This window comes from Cajanus cajan, chromosome 3 (genome assembly GCF_000230855.2).
Source record: "Cajanus cajan strain Asha chromosome 3, NIPB_CcT2T_4, whole genome shotgun sequence".
Lineage (NCBI taxonomy): Eukaryota > Viridiplantae > Streptophyta > Magnoliopsida > Fabales > Fabaceae > Cajanus > Cajanus cajan.
Window position 1 is genome coordinate 45,268,590 of NC_138519.1, and position 22,806 is coordinate 45,291,395.

At 39.2% G+C, this 22,806-nt stretch overlaps 2 protein-coding genes across 2 annotated transcripts; both read right to left on the reverse strand.

The window, feature by feature from the left end:
- Positions 1 to 2,759: 2,759 nt before the first annotated feature.
- Positions 2,760 to 18,067, reverse strand: LOC145955768 (uncharacterized). The gene is made up of 2 exons (XM_083070924.1): positions 17,191 to 18,067; positions 2,760 to 6,926 (listed from the first exon to the last, which is right to left on the reverse strand). Exon 2 carries the CDS (start codon positions 6,269 to 6,271, stop codon positions 3,665 to 3,667), a length of 2,607 nt encoding a protein of 868 aa, XP_082927050.1. The 5' UTR covers positions 6,272 to 6,926; positions 17,191 to 18,067; the 3' UTR covers positions 2,760 to 3,664.
- A 142-nt stretch (positions 18,068 to 18,209) lies between these two features.
- On the reverse strand, positions 18,210 to 20,807 carry LOC109792218 (serine/threonine-protein kinase OXI1). Its single transcript, XM_020351610.3, has 2 exons — positions 20,272 to 20,807; positions 18,210 to 19,205 (listed from the first exon to the last, which is right to left on the reverse strand). Exons 1-2 carry the CDS (start codon positions 20,640 to 20,642, stop codon positions 18,320 to 18,322), a joined length of 1,257 nt encoding a protein of 418 aa, XP_020207199.2. The 5' UTR covers positions 20,643 to 20,807; the 3' UTR covers positions 18,210 to 18,319.
- Positions 20,808 to 22,806: the final 1,999 nt, after the last annotated feature.

Consider the following 22,806-nt stretch of genomic DNA (forward strand, 5'->3'; position numbering starts at 1 on the left):
ATCCAGCGGGCGAGGAAGTGCAGCGAGGTTGACGATAGCGGCCACCTCCGAGGCCGTCAGTTTCACCTGGCCTACCCCATGAAACCTAGACGGTTTGGGGCACCAGTAGAAAGGGAATTTCGGCAACCCGCCGAAATAAAACGCCCCATCCTCCAAAGGGTCAACATTCACAAGAGCAACCCGAAAAAACTCTTGCTTGAAATTTTTATATGACTGGGAGTAGAGGGTAAACAAACCCCCATCCCTACTCCCATTCAAAGACAGAATGACATATGGCGAACGCCTAACTTCAACTGATAAAAATGAAGAAAGACGGGAAGGGATACCTCTATCCCTAAAACTGTACACAAGACTTGAAAAGCCCTCAAGAAACCCCAACTATTGGGATGCAACTGGCAAAGAGCCGCATTGACATGGTTCAAGAAATCACACTCAAACTGAGTGAAAGGAAGACAGACACCTAAATCCCTAAAGAAACAATAGTACATATAGAAATGGGGAGAATCGGTAGACTTCCCCATGTACACACCCTCACCAGCCTGACAGGGTTCAAGCCGGATCATTCGGGAGATAGCAGGGTCGCAAACCCTGCACGACCTGGCGATCCTATTGACCTCAAGAAAGGTCTGAAAGACACTTTGGATGCCCCCCACCTCGCACTTGACCCAGTCATAGCCAGGAATGCCCGGCTCCGGGCCCCGGGGCGAATCCTTCTTTTCGGCGGCGGCTTTCCCGGTAGCCACCGCCTTACCACGCGCCTTGCCCCGAGAAGGCGCAGAAGAACCGGCACTACTTCCCCCAGCCATGAAAAAGACAAGAAAGACTTGAAGAAGGTTGGGGAAGAAGGAAAAAGAAGACTATAGAAAGGAAGTACCTGGTACTCTCCCTCAGAAATTAACCCTAACAGTGACTGGGTTACCGGAAACGACGCGGAAACGGAGAAAACGGAGATGGAAGACGAGCAGAAAAACGAGAGGAACAGCGTACGCAAGAAGCTGAAAAAGCAAAAAGTGAGCAAAGTGAGAAGCGAAGAGGCGCGTATGAGAGAAAAGAAAGTTTTCCCCCAAAATTCAAAGCCGCCATGCCACGCGTCAACCTAAGGGCACGCCTGACAACGCAATTAATCGCAAATTCATCATTGCATAACTGTCATTTCCCATGACACGCCACTTGCACGTTTCCGGGAAATGAACAGTCGCGACACGTGTCACCACAACGAGCAAACGTACGCGAGAGGTCACCTCCTCCCAGCGAGCTCGGCCTTAACTCCTCGACCTACGATCTTCAGAGCTCGGGGGGCTATTGTACTATCCGAACCTTGATATTCCAAGGTCGAGTCTGAATCTTGAGACTACATTTTCTTAACCAAGGTCGAGTTCGAACCTTGTTAGGCCGAGGTCGAGTTCGAACCTTGAGATCACATTTTCTTAACCAAGGTCAAGCTGAGGGGCCGACTTCAACCCTGGAAGGATGCGAATAAGATCCTGAGGGAGGAGAACAAGGCTCTTAGTACTGCTCTTGGTGAGGCGAAGCGGCAGGAGGCCGAGCTTCGATCTACGCGGGGCAACCTTGCGAGGGTGTAGAAGTCTCTTGAGATCGCTTTACGATCCAACGAGGCTTATGCCTCCCAGGTGGGGGAGCTACAGGAGCTCGTCGCCTTCTCTCGGGGTCGCGCCCGCTCTTTGGAGGATGAGGTGACGTCTTCCCGTGGCCAAGTGCGGGCTCTAGAGGATGTTGTGACCTCTCTTAAAGGAGAGTTGGTGGCCGGGAGGACGAGATTTCCACCTTGAAGGAGGAGCTTGCGGAGCTGGCGGCGGGGAAGGCGGCCGTGGAAGGGAGGCTTGCGGAGGTTGAACGCTCCATTGTGATGGAGCACCGGAGGGGCTTCCACAAGGCCGCTCGTCAGGCACGGCTCCTTGCTCCCGGGTTCGACTTTTCCTCCATGCATGTGGAGAAGGTTGTCCGCTTTGGGAAGCTGGTTAAGGAGGACGATGTCGATGACAGTTCTAGTGAGAATGCCTCTGCGTAGGCCAATTTTGTAATAGCCTAGTTTAATTTTCTGTTTTGAATTCAAGTGTTGAACTCTGGGAACTTTGCTGATATATGCGTATATATATATATATATATATATATATATATATATATATATATATATATATATATATATATATTTCTTTGCTTTTATGTGTTTGTGCTTGGTTTTTGCTTTGTGCGCGTTTTGAGGTATACGTTCGGTGTCTGTTTTGTGTTTTTATAGATCCGAGCTGGTCACGCCGGGGTGAAACCTCGACCTCGATTTTTCGTAAAGGAATCTTTTGAGAGGTTCGGATTTGGTCTGAGGTTCTGATTCGGTCTCGAATTGAAGTGAGGTGAGCTATACGAAGGTTCGAATTTGACCTCAAACGATGGACTTGACCTTGGGTTTGTGTAAAACGATTTTGTCGAGGTTCGTACTTGGCCTTGTTTTGGAGTAAAACGAATTTTTTCGAGGTCCGTACTCGACCCCGGATGAGAGTTTCAAGGTTCGTACTCGACCCCGTTTTGGAGTAAAATGAATTTTTTTGAGGTTCGTACTCGACCATGGGTGAGAGTTCTAAGGTTCGTACTTGACCCCGTTTTGGAGTAAAATGAATTTTTCCGAGGTTCGTACTCGACCTCGTTTTGGAGTAAAACGAATTTTTTTGAGGTCCGTACTCGACCCCGGATGAGAGTTTTAAGGTTCGTACTCAACCCCATTTGATAGCAAACTTAGGAGAAGTGAAAGAGATTCTTCTCCACGAATTTGCTTAGGCCGGATCTTCTTCAAAGGAGACTTGATTCTTCACTTATGAACACTTTTCCAGCTACGAACTCAAGATGAACTCAACCTAAACTAGGAAGGAAGCATCCAAGCTCAAGCATCAATGGAGAGCACACTTCAAAGAGGAGGATTCTAAGGTGGAATCCTAAGGTTTTGAAGATGAACTCTAGGGGACTTTTGAGAGAGGAAACTCGGCCAAAGGCTCACAAATTTCTATTATGATCAAAAGTGAGTACAAAAGATGAGAGGAGGGAAACATATAGCATCCGAAATTGAGGAGCACACTTGGCGCCACATGATTGGTCACATGTTGGCGCCAAGATTTGAATTCAAATTCAAATTTGAATTCAAACCTTGTGTCACATGCTCATGACCGGTCATGTAGTGCTAAATGATAGATTAGGTTGAATTTAGAGTGAATTTAGGGTTGCATTTCGGTGTCACACTTGTGCAACCAAGGTGGTGCCAAAAGTGTGACCTAAATGCAACTTAAATTCATCCTAAATTTGACCTAATTTGTCCTAATTCAAATGAACTATTAAACCTCCTTAAACCCTAAACTAATGACCAAAATACAATGGTCTAATGAATACAATCAATAGGAAATATTACAAGGAAAATAATGAGCCCAATATTGGGTACCAAAAGCCCAAAGGCCCATGAAGCCCAAAACTAGGCCCAACTAGCCTAAAACCTAAAATGCTACTCTATGTGGTCCAAAATACAAGACCAAAATATATTCATACTATACTAACAAAAATATAATAAGAATGTTAAAAACAAGATAAGCCCATGTTGAAACTTGGTTTGGGCCTTCCAAGCCCATAGGGCCCGTTGGGCCTAGACTGGCCCAATCTTCCATGTCTAGCCCACTCCTCTTGGATCTTTGAGTGTGTCACCTCTTGCATTCCCAAGTATGATTCCATCATCCCCTCCCTCTTGAAAAGGATTTGTCCTCAAATCTAGAGGATGCATGGAAGAAACATTAGCACCTACATGTAAAACATGCAAGGAATAAGAAGTGACATGGTAAGAGAAAAGATCATGGATCCTAAGAGGAGTCCTACTATTTATCCTAACAAAGAAAGATAAAATACTAGACTCTCTAAAAATGGAAATAGGCTCCTCTTCTAAGCACAACATAGAAGTAAAACCTAAAAATGTAAGAACACTATGACTAAGACAATGAAAAGAATGATTTTTAAACACAACTACATCTTGCCTAAAGTACCCTAAATGGTAACCTAGGCTTTTCCTAAAATATAAAGAAAAAACTACTAGAAAGCGCCCTAAACAATTTTGGATTTGATTGTTTACTAGATACTCATAATCATATAAGCTATATTTATCTTGTGGGGAAGGAATCATATTAAATTGAAAAGAATAAGAACTTCCCATAAGATCAAACATAGAATATTGATTATTACAAGTTGTATCTACTAAACAATGTAACCCAAAAATTGGGTGCTTTATGAAATTCAAAGAAATACTTCCTTCCTTGTGCACCATCAAGGAAGTAGTATAAGGAGTAATACTAGGTATAGTCCACTCCTTCTTCACTATATCCCAAGGTTGAGAAGAATTCTTTGCTTGAAATTCATTTTGTTCCTCATTCTCAACTTTAAGATAAGTGGCAGTATTAGGATAAGAGTCAAGACTTTTATGAATAAAGATAGTTCTTTTCAAGTCTTGTTTGGTCATAAAATAACTCTCTTTTGTCACAATGGTCTTAGTGGAGTCCCCTTTATCCACACTCTTTCCTTCTTTATTTTCTTTGTTTATTTTTCTTTTCATTTGTTTTTGATCCTCAAACACTTGGGGTGGTGTTAAAGGATTAAAAACAATTTCCTTATTTTTATGAGTGAAGGATATTTTGTTAGTGAGGCCATCATGTATAGTTTTTTTATCAAATTGCCATGGCCTACCAAGCAAAATATGACAAGCTTCCATAGGGATCACATCACATAAAACTTTATCTTTATAATCCCCTATAGAAAACTTGACCTTTACTTGTTGATTCACCTCCAATTCCTCACCTTCATTGAGCCAATGAAGTTTGTAAGGGTGAGGGTGAGGAATGGTGGTAAGGGCTAACTTGTTAATCAACCTTGTACTACAACAATTTGAACATGATCCACTATCAACAATGAGAGAACAAGTTCTTTTGGAAACTAAACATCTTGTGTGAAAGATGTTCTCTCTTTGTGATAGTGAAGTGGGACAAGGTTGACTTCCAAGAAGCCTTTTGACCATAAGAAGATCACCATCAACAGGATATAGCTTTTCAATTTGAGGATCTTCCTTACTAGTCTCACTATCACTTGAAGTGGTAGAACTAGATTCATCAAGACTACTATAAATGTCTTGTCCTCTCAAAATCATGACCTTTTTAGTTGGACATTGAGAAGCTATATGGCCTCTCCCAAGATATTTAAAGCATTTGATGTCACTAGTTTTACTACTAGAAGTGACAACATTTTTATCATTTTCTTTTTCTTTTTCTTGACCCTTACTAGAGCTTTTAGAAGAGTCATATTGACCCTCCCTCTTGTAGTCATTCTTGATATAAGAGTTAGCTTGAGTTTTTCCTTTTAAAGAATTTTTCCTTAAATTTTGTTGTTCCACCCTTATACAAAATTGGACCAAATCATAAAGGTCCCTATAAGGGAGTAACTCAACTCTATCTCTTATATCAAAATTTAGACCACTTAAAAACCTAGCAATGGTCAATCTTTCCTCTTCCCTTATGCCAGCCCTCATGAGATACAACTCCATCTTTTGTCTATACTCCTCAACACTCATATTCTTTTGTTGGAGTCTTTGGAGCTTATCCATAAGCTCCCTACTATAATAAGAAGGTATGTGCCTTCTTCTCATAGCACTCCTCAACTCATTCCAATAAGTGATTGGAGGGTCATTGTGAAGTCTTCTCTCTCTCTCTAAGGAGGTCCACCAATACATAGCTTGTCCTTGGAAAGCTAAGGTGGCCAAGGGAAGTTTTCTTTCTTCACCTACTTGGTGACAAGTGAAGATTTGCTCCACTTTCATTTCCCAATCCAAGTAGGCATCCACATCTTCTTTTCCATGAAAGTAAGGGAGATCAACCCTTGATTCCCTCACTTTGTGTTCTTTAATGACTCTCCTAGGTGTTGGTTGATAGTAAGCATCCATATGCATACTACCATCATTATCTTGGCTTTGAGAATCATTGGAGCTCTTGGTTGAGCTCCTAGAAGAACCTTTTGGACTTTTATTTTTATTTAAACTTTTTAAAAGTTTTTCTTCTCTTTGCTTAATCTTTTGGATTTCTTGTTCCAAAGCCATGATTTGTACTTCTTTTTCAAGTTTCTCTTTTTGTTTTTGAAGCATCTCATCATTTTTCCAAAGTTTTAGTGCTTCAACCTCCTTGACAATTCTTTCAAAACTTTTAGGAGTATCAAAGTCACTACTACCTTGAGAATGATGACTCATGGTTAAGCAAAAAGAATTTGTATGCTATGCAAAAAGTTATAAAATGTTTTTAGTATTTTCTAGGAATGAAAATAGCACTTGGAAGTCTAAGTGTACAAGTTGCACTATCAAGGGAGGTGAGCTACAAAGAGCCACTTAATAACCAAGCCTTTTCAAGTGGAAATCACTAAACTCCTTTGTGGTATTTCCAATTCCTCAAAACTTTTCACAAAAATTTTTGTATGCTTTTTCACAAATTGTTTCTTTTGACACTTAAACTAAGCGTGAACAAATAAACTACACAATTCTAGACGTTTCAAGGCAGCAAAATTAAACAATTAAGGACAAGAAACTTAAAGGAAGCAAGAACAAGTAGCTAGTCGGATAACCCTAAGTGGAAGCTTGAAACATATGAAATTTCCAAGCCACTTCCACTAGTACTACACGTGAGATGCTATCAAGGATGTAGATATACCTGACCAGCTTCTTAATACTCCCTCCAAGCTTTACAAATTGATTTAAAATACAAGAGTTTTGACAAAAATGTAAACTAGCCTAGGAAAACAAGTAAATGATGGCTTTAGTGACCAATTAGTGACGGATTGTTGTGCAAATTTTCCAACACTTAACCAAGTGTTTAATCCGCCACTAATCCTTCAATATGATGCTCCTGGACCTGCAAAAGAAACACAACAAAGAGGTTAAAGTGGCTGCCTCACAAGGTGAAGGGATTGGTCACTCAAGTGAAGGAAATTTAGGAGGATTTTGGTCACTAAATTAGGTCAAATTTGGTGATTATAGTGTCCAAAATTTTTCCTACTCTTTGTTGAGCAATGCTTGATCCTTGAGCAAGGATTTAAGGCCACTTCCAGCACAGGAAATTATTGAAAGAAAACTGGACAAGCAACAAAGCACAATTTGGAAAGCTTATACCAAAATTAAGAGTAATATGTGTATATGACAAGACTCAAAGAAGTTCAACAAGTAAAACTGGAAAATTAAGACTCCAAAATGAAGCTAGCACTCAGTTAGAATGAATCCTAGATAGGTACTAGAGTAGATGAAGAAAACAAAAAAAATTTGAAAGCAATTGGACAAGTATAGCAAAAGTAGTAGCCAAAAAAATAACAAGGAACCAAATGAATTTTCACCAATGTACACCTCTCGGCTTTTGTATTTTAAATTGTCTTATATATTTTTTTTTTAATTCTTTCTTTTTCCAGTATCAAATTAAGATTCCAGAGAGTGTTTTTGCCTTTTATTTCAAATTTTTCTAAGGTTCCAAGCTATAGAAAACGAGAATACAAATCAGCCAAAAATTAGGTCAAATTTCAAGTGAGAATGATAAACTAGTGCACTAGTTTTAGGTTTTGGTTTGGATTCTTTTTGAACTATTTTGCTTTTCAACTTTTAGGTCTTTTAGGCTCTGTTTTAAACTCTGTTTTCCAGCCTCTTAATCATCATTTTTTTTTTAAATTGAATCCACAAGAAGAGTGCACTAGAAGTAGGATTACACTTGAAATTTTGAGTCACAAAATGTTTAGAAGATTTTCAAGAGAATGTGATTTGAAAACTTAAAGAACACAATGGAAACCTAACTCTAAGGAAACTTGCTAGGACTAATAGCAAATCATGAACACAATAAGGTAAAAGAAAAAGCACATATAGGAGGCAAAAGAGACACAAATCCGAGAGCAAAATATGAGACAAAATTCAAAACAAAAACAAGGTTAAACATGCTATTCAAGGAATTTGCAACATATAAGGATTAAACAGAAACTTCTAAGACAAAACATAGATTCAAAACCAAAATCTAAATGCAATGCATGAGGTCCAATCACGGACACATACAAGGAATTGAGAGACTCAAAATAAAATCAAAATAGCACAAGCAAAAAGTTCCTAAACATTTGATTGTGGAAGAAATCAAGAACAATCAAACAATGGATCTATGGAACAAATTTGATTCAAAACAATTAGATCCGAATAGAAACTCAAAGAAGACATACAAGAGTACACAAACAGCAAAATAATCGGACAAAACACAAGAGAACTTATCTCCAAGAAGAACCTTGCTCTTGATACCAAAAATGATAGCAAACTTAGGAGAAGTGAAAGAGATTCTTCTCCACGAATTTGCTTAGGCCGGATCTTCTTCAAAGGAGACTTGATTCTTCACTTATGAACACTTTGCCAGCTACGAACTCAAGATGAACTCAACCTAAACTAGGAAGGAAGCATCCAAGCTCAAGCATCAATGGAGAGCACACTTCAAAGAGGAGGATTCTAAGGTGGAATCCTAAGGTTTTGAAGATGAACTCTAGGGGACTTTTGAGAGAGGAAACTCGGCCAAAGGCTCACAAATTTCTATTATGATCAAAAGTGAGTACAAAAGATGAGAGGAGGGAAACATATAGCATCCGAAATTGAGGAGCACACTTGGCACCACATGATTGGTCACATGTTGGCGCCAAGATTTGAATTCAAATTCAAATTTGAATTCAAACCTTGTGTCACATGCTCATGACCGGTCATGTAGTGCTAAATGATAGATTAGGTTGAATTTAGAGTGAATTTAGGGTTGCATTTCGGTGTCACACTTGTGCAACCAAGGTGGTGCCAAAAGTGTGACCTAAATGCAACTTAAATTCATCCTAAATTTGACCTAATTTGTCCTAATTCAAATGAACTATTAAACCTCCTTAAACCCTAAACTAATGACCAAAATAAAATGGTCTAATGAATACAATCAATAGGAAATATTACAAGGAAAATAATGAGCCCAATATTGGGTACCAAAAGCCCAAAGGCCCATGAAGCCCAAAACTAGGCCCAACTAGCCTAAAACCTAAAATGCTACTCTATGTGGTCCAAAATACAAGACCAAAATATATTCATACTATACTAACAAAAATATAATAAGAATGTTAAAAACAAGATAAGCCCATGTTGAAACTTGGTTTGGGCCTTCCAAGCCCATAGGGCCCGTTGGGCCTAGACTGGCCCAATCTTCCATGTCTAGCCCACTTGATGGAGGACCATCCATGGTACTGCATGTGAAACCCATCACATGGTCCAATGCTATGACTAATTTTGAGTAGTGTAGGATTTATTTGGTTTATTCCAATTTTACCCTTGTATTTTGGGGTATTTTAGTCATAGGATTTATTTCTTTGTATTTCCCATTTTGCCCTTGTATTTTGGGGTGTTTAGATGCTTAGGTTAATTTCAAAATGGGCTAGGTGTGTCCATTAGGAGGGTGACGCACACTTAGTGGAGTTATTTGGACATTTTTGGTGTTAGGTAGGCTTAGGCCCAATTGGAGGGCCAAGGTGCATAAACTTATCATGCATCTTGTTGTAGCCAACCTAAACCCTTAGATGCCAAACTTGGCCACCAAGTAGCATCTAGGGTTAATTTGCATCTCATTTAGTGTGCATTTGGCTTGGTGAATTTCGGCCAATGCAACACCAAATGAAACCCTAGATGCTAGCACTCCTATTTATACCCTAGCCTATCACCTTGTACATACTTTGGATATTAATGATATTGAGTGTGCATTTTGCCTCATTGTCATTCTCCTTAGTCTCTAGGAACTCCACGGCCTCCTCCCCTTCTCCTCCTCCTTCCACCACTGTGAGTGAGTGAGTTTGGCCTACCTTGGGTGGCCTTCACCAACCTTAGTGAAGTGAGCTAGCCAAAAGGAGCAACACCCCACCAAACACCTCCCATACACCTTGTGCGCCACATCCATCACCCTAAACACCAACCTTTTCCTTAGCACTAGGTTGCCTTTGGCTAACCTCCTCCCATCTCCACCATAAAAGCAAAACCCTAAATAGGTTTCATCCTACACTTGGATGAAACAACCTTGAGCAAACCCTCTTCACCTTCACCTTTGTGCTTCCGCCACCATCTCCTTCATTTTTCATCATCTTTTGGAGTCTCCCTTGTTGAACCAAGATCAAGGGCGTGCATGGAACTAAGCCACCTTCCATCAAGTGGTATCAGAGCCATGGTTCTTCAAGGGTAAATGTTTTCCTTCCTTATTTTCCTTTGAGTCTTCTTTGTTCTCTATTTTTTGGTATTCGGTCATTTCTCTTCTTCTCCTCTCTTGACCGAATATTTTTGTGTGGTTCATACTTGTTTTCCTTGAACCTTCCATGTTTTAGGTTCCATTGTTAGGTTGTCATATTTCTATGCTAGGTTGAGTATTACATGTTCATGCATTTTTCTTTTTGAATCTACCTATTGTTTTGTCATTTTTACTTCCTATATTTTGTCTTACATATTTTCCATGTATGTGCCCAAACACCTTGCATGAAAACATGAAAAATACCATGATGCATACATCTTAAGTGGGCGTGTCATATAGAATTCCTATCTAGGTCATTCATGCATGCTAATAGCTTCTAGCATGTTCTATGTTGCCATGATTTTCCATGTGTGAACCTTCTTGCACATGCTAGAAAAACCGCCCATCTTTACCCTTGCATTTTCACTTGTCTAAGTTGCTTTCTTGTTTTCCAAGAACCCTAAAAGAATCTAAGAGGTGCTGGATATTTTGTGCTAAAACAACTTGACCTAAATAGTACAAAACCAATTCCACTCAAAAATATTCCCTATAAACCTCTAAGAAAAAGCCACTTGTCTTGCTCCTATGCTACATATTTTTGACCTAATTTTTGTGCCACCACAAGTGCAAAACCTAAGCAACAAATTGGGTTGAAATTTTAAAAAAAAAAAATTGGACCCAAGGACATTAAAAAGCAAAAGGCCGTGAACCCAAAAAGAACAAGAACAAAAAAAAAAAAATTATACCTTGGACAAAAAGGACTTGTTGCTTGACTTGTGGACTTGGACCAAATACCTTAGCATTGGAGTTGGAACTTGACCATTTTGGACTTATTTTGGGACCTATACCTTGGCTGGACCGAAAACATTAAAAGATTTAAGCAAGTGAAACTTAAACACAAACCCATTCTAGTGCCATTCTAGGTTTATTCTTTTGAGTGCTATCTTTTATTGATTGAGTCTTAATTTTTGCTTGTCTTTCTTTTGGCCTCTTTTGTTTGTCTCCATAAATTCTCTTTGAGTTTAGCTTTCCTAATTGTGCCTTTTCAGTTTTATCTTTTTGGAACTCTTGCTCTTGGTTGGTTTTCATTGATTGTAGGTGAAGCACCTATCTAGCAAAGTAGCAATCCTTTGGTGGATTGAGTGGAGGAGTGAACCAAAACCCAACCTAGCCTTTGGAAGGGTTTTCACTAAACCAAAAGGAGAGTAAACACTTGGGAGAGGTGCTAACACGTGTGCTCATTGTGAAGGAACCACAAGAGGAGGAGTTTGAAGACTTGTTTTTCTTGTTTACATTGTTTTACTTACTTTCGGCCCTTTGTTTTAGGCCATTCATTTCTTCCCTTTGGTTTGTAATTTTGGCCATTTTAAACCTCTTCAACTTGGGTTTTAGAGCGTGTAGAGAAGGTGATTTGAAAACCTTCACTAGGACCTCGACTAGTGTATGCTTTAAATTGCTTTCCATTGCATGCTATATAGCTTTACTAGTATAATTGTTTAGGTTTTTTATCCTTTGTTTCCAAAAACGTTTAGAAGGCTTAATTCTTTTGCCTACTAGGGGTGCGTGCACACACACACTTGGTAGTGTCAAAATTGTTTTTTTGTAAGAAAGGTAACAAGGGCTTAGTAATTTTTACTTGAAAAGGGCTTGGTTATTAAGTGATTCTTTGTAGTCCACCTCCCCTTGAAGGTTCAATTTGTATACTTAGGCCTTTTCTACTTATCTTGCACCTTCAAAACTTTTTGTGAAAACCTTTTTTATCACTCAATCTTTGTGAAACCCTTTTTAACTCTTTGTGAAAATTTTGTGAAAACCTTTTGATCAAAGATGAGTGAGCATTCTAGTGTACATGGTCATAATTCTCATAGTACTAGGTCTAGTGTTAGGGATGAGCTTAGGCAATTGAAAGATTACCTAAGAAGAAAAGAGGAAGAAAATATAAAAAGAGAGGAAGAAATTAGAAGAAAAGAAAAAGAGCAAGAAAGAAATAATGAGGAAATAAAAAGATTACTTGAAAGATTAGTTGTGGGAGGAGAGGCTAGTGGTTCAAGACCAAAAGTCACTTCTCCTCAACCCTCAAGAGGAAAGGGGCACATGTATGCAAGTGCTCATGAGGAGGAAGGGCATCATACCCAACCTCCAAGTGATATCTTCTTTAGTAGTCATCACAATGATGATTACTATCAAAGGCCCCCAAGACATCATAGAAATAGGGAGTCCTCCAATAGGGAACCTAACATCAATCTTCCCCCATTTCATGGCAAGGATAATGTTGAAAATTATTTAGATTGGGAAATGAAAGTTGAGCAACTTTTCTCTTGCCATGGAATAAGTGAAGATAGGAAGGTTTCTTTAGCAACCCTTAGCTTCCAAGGGCATGCTATGTATTGGTGGACCTCCTTAGAAAAAGAAAGGAGAATAAATCATGAGCCCCCAATCCAATATTGGAATGAGCTCCGTAGTGCCTTAAGAAGGAGGCATATTCCTCCATACTATGACCGAGAGCTTATGGATAAGCTTCAAAGATTGAAACAAGGGTCCTCTAGTGTGGAAGAATATAGGCAATCTATGGAGTTGCTAATGATGAGGGCTGGGATTAGGGAGGAAGAGAGGACCACAATCTCTAGATTTCAAAGTGGTCTTAATCTTGAGATAAGAGACAAAGTTGAACTTCTACCTTATAGGGATTTGAATGAACTTGTTCAACTTTGCTCAAGAGTGGAGCATCAACTTACAAGAAAACCTTTTCGAAAAGACTCCACTCCCTCTTATTCCAAGAGTTTTAAGAAGGAGGGCCACTCTTCCCTACCTTATCCCAAAGAAGAAAAAGAAAAAAAAGAAAAAGAAAATTCATCTTTTAAAGCACCTTCCAAAGAGTCTAAGTCAAGTGAAATCAAGTGCTTTAAGTGTCTTGGAAGAGGACATATTGCTTCTCAATGTCCTACAAAGAAAACCATGGTTTTAAAAGCCCAAGATCACTATAGTAGCCTTGATGAAGCTACTTCATCTTCCTCTAGTGAAGAAGAAGCCATAGACTCCGAGGAAGAAATTTTACCTTGTGAAGGAGACTTATTGTTGGTTAGAAGGCTCCTTAACAATCAATCTAGTGAAATTGACCAATCACAACGAGAGAACTTGTTTCAAACAAAATGCAAGGTCTTAGAAAGTATTTGTTCTCTCATTGTCGATAGTGGGTCTACTTCTAATTGTTGTAGTACTAGATTGGTTGATAAGCTAGCCTTAACTACAAAACCTCATCCTAAACCTTACAAAATGCAATGGATCAATGAGGAAAGAGGTGTTGTAGTCAACCAACAAGCAAGCATACCAATCTCTATTGGCAACTATAAAGAAAATGTTTTGTGTGACATAGTGCCATTAGAGGTTAGTCATGTCTTGCTTGGGAGGCCATGGCAATTTGATAAGCACATAATCCATAATGGCCTCACCAATAAAATAAGTTTCCAACACTTAGGTAAGAAGTTTGTGTGGTGTCCTCTATCACCCTCTCAAGTGAATGAGGACCAACTCAAACTAAAGGCTAAGAAAGATGATGAAGAGAAAAGCAAAAACAAAAACAAAAAGAAAAGAAAAGATAAAAAGAATTTTTCCTTTGAAGAAAAAGGGCTAGGTTCAAGTGAACCTTAACCCTTGTGCCATCCTCTTTTCTTTGGTGCCAAAGAAAGATGGCAATGGAGGATGAGCACCTTTTTTAAAAGCCATCATTGAATAAAAGGCACCCAATCCTAAGTTAGATGATTTGGTGAATGAATTGCATGGGTCAATAAATTTTAAATGGTGATGCCTCTTTGGCTCTTCCCTTTTGCCCTAAGCACCTTCATTCAACAAATTATGTACTTAAGGATTGCATAGTTACGTTTTAATATTTTACTCCCCTAATTGTGGTTTCACTTCTTTTGAAGGATCAATGGAATGGAAGAACTTGAAGATTTGTGGTCAAATCCTTCTCAAGAAGGAGGGTATGATGGAGGACCATCCATGGTACTTCATGTGAAACCCATCACATGGTCCAATGCTATGACTAATTTTGAGTAGTGTAGGATTTATTTGGTTTATTCCAATTTTACCCTTGTATTTTGGGGTATTTTAGTCATAGGATTTATTTCTTTGTATTTCCCATTTTGCCCTTGTATTTTGGGGTGTTTAGATGCTTAGGTTAATTTCAAAATGGGCTAGGTGTGTCCATTAGGAGGGTGACGCACACTTAGTGGAGTTGTTTGGACATTTTTGGTGTTAGGTAGGCTTAGGCCCAATTGGAGGGCCAAGGTGCATAAACTTATCATGCATCTTGTTGTAGCCAACCTAAACCCTTAGATGCCAAACTTGGCCACCAAGTAGCATCTAGGGTTAATTTGCATCTCATTTAGTGTGCATTTGGCTTGGTGAATTTCGGCCAATGCAACACCAAATGAAACCCTAGATGCTAGCACTCCTATTTATACCCTAGCCTATCACCTTGTACATACTTTGGATATTAATGATATTGAGTGTGCATTTTGCCTCATTGTCATTCTCCTTAGTCTCTAGGAACTCCACGGCCTCCTCCCCTTCTCCTCCTCCTTCCACCACCGTGAGTGAGTGAGTTTGGCCTACCTTGGGTGGCCTTCACCAACCTTAGTGAAGTGAGCTAGCCAAAAGGAGCAACACCCCACCAAACACCTCCCATACACCTTGTGCGCCACCTCCATCACCCTAAACACCAACCTTTTCCTTAGCACTAGGTTGCCTTTGGCTAACCTCCTCCCATCTCCACCATAAAAGCAAAACCCTAAATAGGTTTCATCCTACACTTGGATGAAACAACCTTGAGCAAACCCTCTTCACCTTCACCTTTGTGCTTCCGCCACCATCTCCTTCATTTTTCATCATCTTTTGGAGTCTCCCTTGTTGAACCAAGATCAAGGGCGTGCATGGAACTAAGCCACCTTCCATCACCACTCCTCTTGGATCTTTGAGTGTGTCACCTCTTGATCTTAATAAACCGAGGTTCGAATTCGACCTTAGATTTTAGATGGACTATTTAATTAAGGTTCGAACTCGACCTTTAGCGAGAGTGTTGAGGTTCGTATTCGACCTCGGAACTTGCATTTGTGCGTTTAAGGTTCGTTTTCGTCCTTTATATGAGCAGAAAGATAAGAGTATGGATTGAGCAAAATGAGTAATTTTATTTATTATGCCTGTGTGCCTCGTTAAAAACCCTCACAGTCAAAGACTAGGGCGGGAAAAGAGTGCACAACTGTGTTCATACTGAAAAAAGAAATGAAACTTAAGAAGCTGCGGTGAGGGGATCCCCCTTGCTTTGCTTGTTGGACGAGGAGACCTTCAGACTCTCGGCATAGCATTGCCGAGCCGTTTTCTGATTAGCCTTGACAGAGATGATTTTACCGTCCTTGCCCGGGAACTTTATGGTGAGGTGTGGGGTTGACACTACCGCTCCGAGTTGGTTTAAGGTGGGCCTTCCGATGATGATGTTGTAGGAAGTGTTGGCTTCCACGAGGAGGTATCGGACCATGACCCGCCTTATATCCGGTGGTGTTCTGAAAGTTGTCAGTAAGTCTACGTACCCTCGAGTGTGAACTCGCTCTCCTGCGAAGCCGACTAGGGGCTCAGTGTGAGGTTGTATGAGAGAGTGGGGGATGTCTAGTTTGAGGAACGTCGGCCAGTACAGGACGTCGGCCGAGCTCCCCTGGTCGATGAGTGCTTTCTGCACCTCCCAGTTGGCTATTTCTACGACGATGACCATGGGGTCATCTTGGTTAGGGCTGACGCCAGCGTAGTCCTCGTCAGAAAAAAAGATCGGCGGTGAGCTTTGATGCGGGGCCGAGGTGGTAGAGTGGACGCAGTTGATGCTTCGTAGGTGTCTTCTTGGAGCCGAGCTGCTGGCGCCTCCCCCCGCAAAGCCACCCGCAATTGTGTTGATTACTCCCCGTAAGGGAGCCGACTCTGTCTCTTGGCTTATCTCGGCTTGTACTGCACCGTTAGTATTTTGTTGGGAACCCGGGTGTGGGTCAGTGCGAGCTCCCGAACCACGGCCTCTACCTCGTCCCTGACCGCCGTAGCCACCTCGGTTACCCTACTGTCGTTGGACGTACTGGCCGAGGTGGCCTGCCTGAATAAGTTCTTCGATACGATCCCTGAGTGTGCGACACTCCTCCGTGGTGTGACCATGGTTCCTGTGGTACCGGCAGTGCTTGGAATTTTCGGCGTTGTTGGGAGTGTGGCCTGGTGGTGGAAGGGCGAGCATGTTGTTATTGCTGGCTTCCTCCAGGATGTGGACTCTAGGTGCGTTTAGGGGAGTGTAGAAGTCGTATCTCCCTCCTTTGTTTGCCCTAGTTGACTTCTTGAACTAGCTGTCGTTGTTGACTTTTATTTTGTCCTTATGCCCTTGTTCTGACTTTGCTGGACCTTTTCCGCGAACCTGGTCACAAAAAGCGGAGTGTTCCTCCATCTGGATGTACCCGGCCGCGCGAGCGCGGAGCTCGTCCATATCACCGGGGGGGGTCTCGGCATAGGCTGTCGACGAAGGGGCCGACTTTTAGGGCCATGAGCATGGAGTGCAGGGCGACCTCAGGGTTCAAGTTCCGGATCCGCACCGAGATGCTGGAGAAGCGTTCCATGAAGGTTCGTAGAGGTTCATCGTCATTCTGCCTGAGGTTGGCCAAAGCGGTCGAGGTTGTGTGATGAGGTCGGCTTGTGGCGTATTGCGCCATGAATCACCGGACCAGGGTGCTGAAACTGTCGATGGACCCGGCGGGTAGTTGGGTGTACCAGTGGAGTGCGGCTCCTTTGAGCGAGGTCGGAAAAACCTACACAGGATAGTGTCACTGTTAGTGTAGAGGTTTACCTGGGTTGTGAACAGGTCAATGTGCTCATCGGGGTCCGTCGTGCCGTCATAGCGGTCGAGATGGAGAAGTTTCCATCCACGAGGGAGTGGGGTCTCCATGATGCCGTCCACAAAAGGATGTCGACAGAAGGTTTCTTGGCTTTCTGTGGCATGAGTGGGTGCTCTGCTGGCGTCTGGGCCCGACTTGTACTTCGATGCATGAGATCGGTGCGTGGCGGGTCGTGAAGTCGGTGCCCTAGTCGCAGTCCGGGATTGAGAGACTGAGTGCTCCTCCTCTCCATTATGGTTGCTCATTAGCGGTACGCATTGCCGCTAGGTCAGTGTCGTGCTTGGCACGCATGTTTTGTAGGTCGGCGGCATGTTGCTGCCGCATCTGTTCGACCTGATCGATTAGTCTCCTCAACGCTGCTTCGTTATCCATGGTGGTTGAGTGGTTTGCGTCGTCTGTTGTGCGTCTACTATGACTTCTGGTGAAAACCATACAGGTGGCCAATAAGAGCTTTCTTGATCGGCCCCACGGTGGGCGCCAAATGTTCTTACCAGAAATCTGCTGTAGAGCTGATCCGCTAGGTAAGATCGATGAGCCTCCTTCACGGGTACGCTGGTGCTCCAAGATGGGGGTGGTACCTGCAAAAGAGACTCCGATGCTAAAGTTAGTATTTGTGTGAGTATTAGTCTCGTATAAGTAATGCATGTACCTAGGTGTGAATTAGGGTTACTTTAGGCCTTAGGCCTGAGATGAGGTATAATATGATTAGATAACGGACCTCGTCCGGGACGAGATCCTCGGGGATCAGTTATGATCTGCTTAAATATCGAACTGATGTCACGCGGTGCGTGTTCGAGGTCGGCTTGCGTTATGGTGCCGAGCTCGGAGCTCGATTACGCGGTACGGATAGTACAATACTATTTACATTTATTCTTCAAAGAAACAACGAATATCCCAAAATCATGCAAAAACACTACTCTACGACATCAACGTGAACCAAAAGTAACATTCGTTTTCAATGAACAGGCAATAAAATTAACTAATTCATTAATCTCAACAATGGTCGATTTTAATTGTGTATCAATGAAATGCCAAAAAAATAATTACAATCAACATTTAGTCTAAATAAAATCTATAAGGTCAAAAAATAAAAAAATCGTCGTTGTTCTTGGTGGGATCATGCCTCAATTCATGTACCCACACCGTATTCTCACCATTGACTTTCTTTTCCAACACCGTGTTATTCTTCTCTCCGCCATCATCACTCGTGGGAAAAAACACCTCGTCCACAAACACTTCGACGTCGTTTTTGGTAAACCCCACTTTGTTCGCAACCTCACTTTCTGGAATATACGGTGGCCTCGCAATGTGCAACACCGTGTCCCACTTAACCCCTTTGAAGAAATCGTGGCCCTTGATTTCGTCCACCTGGATCCGACGCTCAGGATCTTTCTCCAGCAATCTCCGAATCAAATCCCTTAACGCCGTCTTCTCCCCCGTTAACTCTGGTTCCTTTGTCAAAATACGGTAAAACGTTTCCTTCCGATTCGCGCCCTTAAACGGCGTCGTTCCGTACAGCATCTCGTACAAAACGACGCCGAGTGACCACCAATCCACGCCGAAGCCGTGACCTTTCCCTGACACTATTTCAGGTGCCACGTACTCTTCCGTTCCAACGAACGAGTTTGACTTCTCCACCGAGTCGAACTCGGTTCCACGCGCTGAGTTGGCTCTGTCGATTCGGGGCACAGAGTCCGAGTCACACGGCGTGATGCCCGAGTTGCAGAAACTGAAGAGCCGCGATGATCGTTTCTTAGTCGCGCGTTTCACCGAGTCGGGACTCGGGGACGAGTTGTGACTCAGTGATTCGGGGGATTTAGGGTTTAGCTTTTTGGAGAGATCAAAATCGACGAGCATTATGTGTCCGTTTTCTTGAATCATCACATTCTCTGGCTTCAAATCTCGATACACTATTCCCAAATTGTGCAAATACTCCAATGCGAGGACCAATTCCACAGCGTAAAACCTTAAAAAAAAAAAAAGGTTGAAAGACAAAACAAAATTAGAATATTCGTTTTTTTGCGTGCTTTGTTTGATTTGGTTGTTACGAAAATGAAAGGAAATAAATGCTTTTGTTTGTTTCACCTTTTTAGTAATTTAAACTCTTAACATAAAAAACACAAAATGACGGTGGTTTTTGTTTTCTCGCCAAACTTTCACACTAACCACTAATCCGCGAAAAAACGAAAGAAAGGTCAGTTGCACTGTGCGAATAGGAAAAACAATCAGAATCGGCCTTGTTTTGTATTGGAAAAAAAATGATTTTTTTAACCATTTCCATGGATACATTATTTTAATGGAAATAAATTCGAACAACTTTATTTTCCCAAACTTTCATGGAAACTACGCTGCCAGAAAACAGCATAGAAAATCTTGGTAAAAATGATAAATTTTTAATATTATTTTTTTATTATTTAAAAAATTAAAGATAAAATCATCTTAAAAACAATTATGCATATTATATATAGCAAATGGAGTAATCACATTTATTATATTGTTATACATTATATTCTCCCTTAAACAGTTTTAAATAAAACTAATTTGCTTAAATAAATTTAAAAATATCAAAAATCATGTAATAGACTTTTAAATAATAAAATAATCTTCATCTTAATGGAAATAGATTATTTTAATAATTAAAGTAATAAATATTCAAAGAAATTATTTAAATTAATAGGAAAAAAGACACTTTTTACTTTTATATAATTATTTTTAAGAAAAATTTAAAACAGAAATTTTGTTAATTTTAAGAATAATATTGTTTAATATTAAAATGATAGTTATAGTTAATTTCATTATTTTACATGTGAATTAGTAAAAGAAAACAATAATTTGAAACAATCAAATTGATGGTTTATTCTTGAATCTTGATAGAAAAAAGTGTAACGAAAATCTTCATCAAATTCTTCGAAAATTTTCATTACCGGGAAAAACCAAACAGGTAGAAGAATTCCGGAAATTCTGGATTTTACCAAACTTTGGGGGGAAAAGATAATGTTTTTTTTTTATTTATTATTATTATTTAAAAGTACCTGATGGTATCATCGGAGAACATTTTCTCGGTCTGTTTCTTGCGGAGAGAGTGGAGGTTGCCACCGTGGCAGTAATCAATGGCGAAGCCAAGGACCTTGTCGGTTTCGAAAACCCCTCGCAGCCGCGGCAGAAGAGGGTGATCGAAACGACGCAGCGCTTGCTCTTCGAACGACACCCTCTTGTACTCCTCCGCCTCGTTCCTCGCCTTCTTCTGAAGGATCAGTGCCTTCGATATCACCTTCAGAGCCACGCACGCGTCCCGCGACCGCTCACCGGTCCTCGCCAGGAACACCACGCCCTTCGCGCCGCGCCCCACGGCGGAGATCACTCTCAGCTTTTCCAAATCCAGCCGCTCAGCGCCCTCCTTCATCGTCCACCTCACCGGCTACCGGCTGGGGTTTAGCCTTTTAAGTTTGAAGCTGTGGTTTGTACTTTGCAGTTTGCAGTGTTCTTTATAGCGCGTGCGTGATTGGTGGTGTAGCGGCTTCCCAACTCGCTTTACTTGGGGCACAAGGATTTCATCATTTTCATGTGAGTGAATGGGTTCTTTTATATGCTACCTTGGGTTAGGGTTTGAACTACGCGTCTTCCTGACACGTGTACAAAACGACGTCACTGTTGACGTATTTCGAAGCCACACAAAACCTGAACGTGAACTAACGCGTGTGTTTCTAGAGGCTATATATATAAATATAATTATAAAAATAACAAAAACGTGACTAATGCACTAATAAGGCCGTTTTGTCTCCATTTTCTACCTTTTACCAAGGAAATGGTCTTTAGCTTTGTTATTAAGTTAGACAACAGATTTTCTAAAGGAAAAAAGGAAAAGACCGCAGATCCTTAAAGAAAAGAAAGACAACAGAGAACAATTATTTTTTACTTTTCTTTTCAAAATATAACATATGAGATGAGTTCACCCTAACGTTTTATATATCTTTCACTTATGACACTTGATTTAGTCATTACACCCGAGCAACCACGCAGTAATCAATTAGGAAGTTGGGTTTAGATTTTCTTTAAATCGGATACTTTGCACGCTAACTTTTACATAATTAAAAATCAACGATTATAGTAAATACACGGTATAAAAATATTAAGAATAAATTATAAAATAATATTAAAATAAAAATATATATTAACTTGTTATAAATTATTCAAAATATTTTCATAGACAATATTAGAATATATTTAAATATTTATTTTTACTATTAATAACTAAAAATTTTAATTCACTATTTGATGAAAATTTTTAAATTATTATATATAATTGATCATGAGAAAAAATTGGTTTTAAAATATATATCAAATGTGCTTTAAAGATTAAATTTTACTTTTGTTAATTGTCATGATAAACGAAATAATTAATAAAAAATATCTCCGTTGAAATATTTGAATAGAAAGCTAGTATTCAAAAGAATTAATGATATATATATATATATATATATATATATATATATATATATATATATATATATATGAATTAATTCAATCACCTAGTTTTCGACATGCAAAATTAATTTTAATATTTTGATTTTTTTTAATTTAGTCAAATTATTTAAATAAATAAATTTTACATAATATATATATATATATATATTAATTTTTTTAATATTTTCCTTTTATTAATAATAATTAATATCATTTTAGTTTTATCAATCTTAATCAAATGCAAATAATATAAGGAAAAACTATGCATTCTATTTCTTTTAATGTATAATACGATAGTTTCTTAAATTGAATAATTATGAATATTGAATAATAGTGTAAAATAATTTTTCATAACACAAAAGAAAAAGAAAAATATTTTTCATAATAAATAAGAGAAAACGTTGATTTTGGTATAATTATGTTTACATAAAATCTAATACTTTTGATTAGTCAATAATTAATGAGAACATGAATTTGATGTAAAAAAAAACACGATTTACTTTAATTTAATGATAATTAAAATATTTAAATTTCTAAATCATATAAAAAGTAACGTTTATAATTTTGGGTAATATCTATAATTGATTAAATATTTGCGAAATATGACTAAAATTTTGAATATATACAATGGAAGAAGCTTTGTAGGAGTAGTGATGGATCCAGAAATTTTAGATAGTGGGGGTAATAATTATTTCTATATTTATAGTATTAAAAATTTAACATATAATTTTTAAAAGTATAAATATATATCATAATTATTTTTTACAAATTTTTATATCTATGCTTACAATTAAAGATGAAAATAAGTTAGGTTAAACTATGTTATATTATAATTTAGTAATTTAAATCTAACTATTTTTTAAAATATATGTCCTAAATATGACTTATTTATTTATCATAATTTTTTTTAAATTTTTGGTTAGAACTACAATTTTAAAAATATACTTTATAATAGCTTAATACTAATAAAAATATAAAAAAAATGTTAAATTGTATAAAAACCAAGTTTAATTTATTTATAATATAAATATATTTTTAATATCTAATATAATATTTTAGATGATAATTTATTTCAAAATATATTTTATAATAAAAATTCTAAA

Excerpts from the sequence above, each read along its gene's own strand:
- LOC145955768 (XM_083070924.1), bottom strand. The coding sequence starts at position 6,271 with ATGAGTCATCATTCTCAAGGTAGTAGTGACTTTGATACTCCTAAAAGT.
- LOC109792218 (XM_020351610.3), bottom strand. The coding sequence starts at position 20,642 with ATGAAGGAGGGCGCTGAGCGGCTGGATTTGGAAAAGCTGAGAGTGATC. Across the intron at positions 19,206-20,271 it reads TTCTCCGATGATACCATCAG|GTTTTACGCTGTGGAATTGG; the intron begins GTACTTTTAAAT and ends TTTTTTTTTAAG.